We start from the raw sequence: 6,673 nt of genomic DNA, 5'->3' as shown, positions 1-6,673 counted from the left end.
AACACCAAAAGCAAGCTTAAGAGATATTTGGAGCATAGAAACATATCATTATATTTCTGCTACTCAATGGCCATGGATTTGAACTCAGAGGATGAGTTGTATAGCTTCAGCACCTATGAGACAAACTTTGTTTTTTTCTGTGTTATAGAAGATTTCAGACTCCAGTTCAATTGGACAAATTGGCTAGCACAAAATCTAATAGATGCTGGCACTGTCATCATGAAGTAGGGACACTGGACTATCTTGTATTTTATTGTCCATTGATACTTAATTTCTGGAAGTCAATTTGGGACAAAATTAATTTTGTTTTAGGTGTATATATTTCCTTGTAATATGATGTAATTTTATCTGGGACATCATTAAAACCTAACAGTCCAATTGATAAAAAAATAAAATAGACTTCTTCTTATAATGACTGGGGTGGCAATTCAATTAATCACTAGAAATTGGAAAAATTGGGATCGTTTAAATTTTACTTTTTGGTGGGAAACACTTTGCTTATACTAACTACCGTTATAAAAGAATGTTAGCGGAACAATCTGGGAAAAGTAAGAATTTTAAAGAAATTTGGTGTCCATTGGAGTCCTTTGTTAAACAAATTAATGATTCGTAATTCATTAGATTAAGTCTTGTTTCCACACACATCCAGGAAGGGAGGGGAGAAGGGATGGGTAATTTGTTTCAGTGATTTGCAAGTATGTAAGTGCTGTTTATTGAATTATTTGAATGTATACTGTTTGCACATTTTGTATATTTATAAAATCAATAAAGATTTAAAGGTAATAAAAGTATATAAATTAACAAATTATTATTATATCTGCCCAGATTAGTGCAATGAATATGTGTCTATTTCTGTTTGCGGAAACTGACAATTCAGAGTACAAGTACCAACATATTTATATGTGTCATTTGATTTTACACAATTTTTTTAATATAATGTGTACATAATTTTGAAGATGAGCAGTAATAGAAGTGAGAATTTACAACTCAGTTTTAATCAGAAGGCTACATTGGACAAATTTCCCCCCCCTCCAAAAAAAAAAAAAAACTTTCTTTGAAACTTAGTAGCCTCCAATTTATTTATCTTATTTCTAGCCCACATATTGTCTAGGTAACAATAACATATACACAATTAAAAACAACACATAGCATTGAAATAACATCATCTTCTCCATAGTCTACAACAATCTTTTGAATATTCAAGAGACTGCCACAAGCCCAAATGTGCTTATGGTCCATGATCCTGGGCAGATTGACTTGCCTTAGGCTTATTGTCCATCCCGGAATGTATTGAAGACTCCTCATTTTCAAAGTTTACATTGGTCTCTCCATGGATTGTGTTCTGACACATTTTAGAACTGTCTAGAATCTTCTCATCACACACCAACATAAATCTTCTCTTATAGAGCTGGTACACTACGTTCAAAGAAGAACAGAATAGGATATCAGTTACTTCTTAACATCTTCTAATATTTCTTATCATTACAGCAAACCAGGGCAGGCTCAAGAGGTTGTGGTGCCCTGATCCAACATTTGCTTTTCCACCCTACCCCTACCATGCCCTATCTCACCTTTCCCACTTCCCACCTGTCCCACCCTCTGCCTCGTCCCTCGTACCTTATGAGCCAATCAGCAAGATTCCTGATTACTTCCTACCACTCCTACCTATGCATTACATAGAAATCTATGTGCATGCAGATAATGACCTGTTTATTTAACAACAGTATCACTTTGGTCCAGCAAGCATATTCATAAACAAATTGAAAGGCACTTCAATATTTACATTACATGATGTTAGTTCAATGTTATATTAATTAGGTTTTCTATTCTGCCTTTACCTATTCAGTTCAAGTTCAGATTACATTACAAGAGGTTGGGTAAGTTACCTAGGATGTTACAGTACATGATGTTATGTTTGGTTGTGTCTAGTTAGTAAAGTCAAATGGCACCTGGAAGGTTGAGATTAAATCCTTGAATGAACCCAGAATCCCTGAATATACACCTTATAAAATATGTAAAAGTTATGTGTGTCATTTGTCCATAATACCCTATATGTGTACATAATAAGACATTATTTATAAAATACCATGAGTGTTTTTAAAATCTAATTAGTGGATTTATATTTACTACACTAACAATTTTAAAGTATTGTTCTTCTGTCATATCTCCACATACAGACTAATTCCTAAGGAGCTTATCATTCTAAATTTACAGATTTATTTAATTTATTATTTATTTAAAAATTTACCGTATATTATCTATACGGTTTCCATAGTAACAAGCATAAAAAGTTAAACAAACATACATAATGTTAAACAAACATACATAATTTAAATTCCTGCTAAACTTTTGTATCAAAAGCATTTACAGTTGACCTCCATAGTTGACCACCTCCTTAAGTTGACCTAATTTTCATAGACCAGACATTCACCACATGTACTCAATGGAAGATTGACCATTATATATTGACTACTAGAGAATGACACGGTGGCGGTTTACCCGTGGCTACCGCGTTTAGCCGCGGGTAACCTGCCAAAAATGGGGAATGAAAATTAGCAGCCTCTGCGGGGACGGGGACAAGGCCATCACTGCCCCGTGGAGCGGTGAATGGTTTTGTCACCGCAGCGAGGCATAAAGGATCGTGCGGTCCCCGTAGCCCCCACCCGCACGCCGGCTCGATCGTTTAACCAGCTTCCTCTTTCCACCTCACCTTAGTTTGCCGGCTTTCTTTTTCGGCGACCGGAACGTTTTCAAAAGAGCCGCGCACGCGTGGCTGCTCAGTATTCAATCTTCTGCTCTGACCCAACCAGAAACAGGAAGTTGCAGCAGAGCAGAAGATTGAACTTTGAGCAGCCGCGCATGCGCGCGGCTCTTTGAAAGCGTGCCGGTTGCCGAAAAAGAAAACCGGCAAACTAAGGAGAGCTGGAGAGCAGTAGCGTACCAAGGGGGGGGGGGCGGGAGGGGCGAAAAATGTAATGGCGCCAGGCCTTGGAGCACCGAGGCAGACCGCTTCTCCCCCCTCCCAGCCGAACCACTGCTGACCCTCCTATCTCTCCCCCCCCAAGTGAACCTTTCCGACCCTCCCAGCGAAAGCAGCAAACCTCCCTCCAATAGCGTCGGCTTTCTCCTCCCTCTGCCGCATCACTGATGACGTCATCAGTGACGCGGCAGAGGGAGGAGAAAGCCGTGAAGGAGGTTTGCTGCTCTCGCTGGGAGGGTCGGAAAGGTTCACGGGGGGGAGATAGGAGGGTCAGCGGGGGTTCGGCTGGGAGGGGGGAGAAGCGGTCTGCCTCGGTGCTCCATTACCTTCTTCAGGCAGCAACAGCGTTTACAATTCACTGCTGTTGCCGGCTTCAGGCCTTGTTCTCTGCTGGGTCCTACCTACTTCCTGTTTTCATGAAGACAGGACCCAACAGAGAGGAAGGCCTGAAGCGGGCAACAGCAGTGAATTGTGAATGCTGCTGCTGCCCGATGAAGTTCAGGACATCGAGGAAGGAGCAGGGAGAAATTGGCTGCTGGCTTGGGGGTGAGGGTAGGGAAAGAATCATGGAAATGGAGAAATTGGCACGATGGCTTTGTGGGGGCTAGGGGGAGAGAGAAAGAAAGGAAAAAATAAAGAGGGGGGGCAGGGGGAGAGAGAAAAAAAGGCAGAAATAAAGAGGGGTCAGGGGGAGAGAGAAAGAAAGGCAGAAAGAAAGAGGGGGACCAAGGGGAGAGAGAAAGAAAGGCAGAAATAAAGAGGGGGTCAAGAGGGAGAGAAAGAAAGGCAGAAAGAAAGAGGAGGGCCAGGGGGAGAGAGAAAGAAAGGCAGAAATAAAGAGGGGGCCAGAGGGAAAGAGAAAGAAAGGCAGAAATAAAGAGGGGGTCAAGGGGGAGAGAAAGAAAGGCAGAAAGAAGGAGGGCCAGGGGGAGAGAGAAATAAAGAGGGAGGCCAGGGGGAGAGAGAAAGAAAGGCAGAAATAAAGAGGGGGGCCATGGGGAGAGAGAAAAAAAGAGGGGGGGCCAGAGAAGAAAGAAGAAGGACCAGAAGGACCAGAGACTCATGAAATCACCAGACAAAAAGGTAGGAAAAATGATTTTATTTTCAACTTAGTGATCAAAATGTGTCCGTTTTGAGAATTTATATCTGCTGTCTATATTTTGCACTATGGCCCCCTTTTACTAAAACGCAATAGCGGTTTTTAGCGCAGGGAGCCTATGAGCGTTGAGAGCTGCGTGGGGCATTCAGTGCAGCTCCCTGCGCTAAAAACCGCTATCGCAGTTTAGTAAAAAGAGAGGGGGAATATTTGTCTATTTTTGTATAGTTGTTACTGAGGTGACATTGCATAAAGTCATCTGCCTTGACCTCTTTGAAAACCCGCGGAATATAAATGATAGTTAACATTTTCTCTGCGTACAGCGTGCTTTGTGTTTTTAAAATTTTATTGTTGGTAGATCATTTTGACTTGGCCACAAAGGTAAGGGGGAGGGAGGGAGGGGAGCTGCTGAAAGACATCTAGTAATCCTTGCAGGCTTGACTGTGCAGGGAATTATTTTTGTAAAATCATGTTTTGTTATGTGACTGGCATTATCTAAACTTTAATTTCTATGAATGAATAGAATGAAAATGATATAAAATTACTTGCTTGCGGGGACCGCATGTTCCGGATCACACAAGGAAGGAGGGGGTGAAAGGGAAAAAGTTTCTCTTTCTTGGAAATAGATTCTGAAGTGACCTCATCAAAGAAGACCAGCACCAAATGTACAAGAAATCCCTTAAACCAGTGGTTCCCAACCCTGTCCTGGAGGACCACTAGGCCAATTGGGTTTTCAGGCTAGCCCTAATGAATATGCATGAGAGAGATTTGCATGTAATGGAAGTGACAGGCATGCAAATCTGCTCCATGCATATTCATTAGGGCTATCCTGAAAACCCGATTGGCCTAGTGGTCCTCCAGGACAGGGTTGGGAACCACTGCCTTAAACAATGTCAAAAGAGACCAAAATAGAAAACTGCTACTGCCTTGAGACTCCATTATTGAAGGAATCAACTTGAAATCACAGAAGAGACAGGAAAAGGTTAAATGCCTCATGGAATCCTCAGGTACAAAACACAAACCAAATTGTGAATGAAATCAGAGCAGACAGTAAGAATTATAAAATTGATGTCATTATCCATCTGGAAAAAAAGGCGTACTAGAAATAATGCCTCAGCAATACAATTTTCAGAAGTTCTATTTGCTCATGGTAAGGGAGAAGAGAGACTGCTAGTGATGGTGGGGGGACTGATAGAAGATATGAAAGAAGGGTGGTAGAAAGGAACAGATGGTAAAGGAGGGAGGGAAGGGTGGTGGTGGAAAGGAATAGAACAGACATTGAAAGAGGGTAGAGAGGAACAGACCCTGAAAGAAAATGTGGAAGGCAGAGTGGGGAGAAGACGCTGGAAGGGAAGAAGACAGATGCCAGACTATGGGGGAGCGGAGGGAAGAAGATGGGTGCTAGACGGTGACGGTGACGGGGCGGTGAATGGGGTGGCGGTGAAAGGGATGGCGGTGACGGGGCGGTGCTGAGGATGGTGGGCCGGGGACAGTGCAGTGACGGGGACAGATTTTTTCCCCGTGTCATTCTCTATTGACTACCTCTGTAAGTTGTATCTTGACCACTTGGACTGTGACACACATATTAATTTACCCTCTATAACTTGACCAGTTGAGTCCATTCTACACCAAGGTGTAGAAGGTATGGACTTTGCCCCTTAGTTGTATGATTTTTTTCTTTAGTATAAGTTCTTTTATACATGGGTTTTTATTACCATGCATTGGATTAGGCCTAACATTTATCACGTGTTGTTGAAGAATTTTTCAACATGAAGGACTGGTCTGAACTGCAGGTACATCCTACAATTACTGAAAAATGTTACAGTTAATCAAGATATGATGACCCAAAGGAAAACTCAAAAAAGCTTATATTGAAGAAAAAGGTTGATCATCTACATTTTCTGGAAAACAGCAGCTAAAGAAAGACAGCGGAATATTTTGACCAAAGTACAGATCGGCATAAAAGTGCGTGAAGCAGCTGATGATGTAGAAGAAGCAAGTGAGGATGACACAGAAATTGCAGAGACTCCAAAAGAAGAGGATGTCAGGCATCTGTTAATACAGTTGAAGTCATTTGATGTGGAAAAATGCCCAGGTATGCCAAATGGTGTAGCCAGCATTGAGAGTGCATTCTTCATTTACCTTTGTAATAAGAATAATAAACAGACCAAGACTGATACTGTATGTATGCTTTTACTGTGTTTATTGATTATGTATGGTTTTGTATGATATTCTCTAATATAAGCTGTACAAGAAAGTAAAGTACATGTATGTATCAGTATAGCAGGCCTAGTTCCTTATGTTGACCAGTTTTGTTACAGTCCCTTGGGTGGTAAACTTACAGAGGTTCTACTGTATTTGGAGCTATAGGCAGCAGAACGCTTTTTTGTTTGGAGGCCTGAAAGCTCTGCCCCAACCCCGCCCAATCTCTGCCCTAGACCCCGCCCCTATAATAGTACTAATTGTAATACAATTTTTTTCCATTCATTTTTCATATATACACATAATACATATACACTCCAACCCCCAGAAACAACCTACTCTACTCTCTATTTCCACTGAAAATGACCAAACATCTTTTGTAACCCACCTTCTAT

The 6,673-nt window shown here is 41.5% G+C and overlaps 1 protein-coding gene across 1 annotated transcript in view; it reads right to left on the bottom strand.

Moving 5' to 3' along the window:
• Window positions 1-580: 580 nt before the first annotated feature.
• SLC10A6 (solute carrier family 10 member 6) overlaps window positions 581-6,673 on the bottom strand; it is a 30,010-nt gene continuing 23,917 nt past the window's right edge. The window contains exon 6 of the mRNA XM_033940757.1: window positions 581-1,416. Within this exon, the coding sequence (XP_033796648.1) occupies window positions 1,229-1,416 (188 nt within the window). The 3' untranslated portion in view covers window positions 581-1,228. The remainder of the gene's footprint in view (window positions 1,417-6,673) is intronic.

The sequence above is a fragment of the Geotrypetes seraphini genome, chromosome 1 (genome assembly GCF_902459505.1).
Source record: "Geotrypetes seraphini chromosome 1, aGeoSer1.1, whole genome shotgun sequence".
In the NCBI taxonomy this organism is placed as follows: Eukaryota; Metazoa; Chordata; class Amphibia; order Gymnophiona; family Dermophiidae; genus Geotrypetes; species Geotrypetes seraphini.
This window is presented reverse-complemented; position numbering and strand designations above follow the sequence as displayed.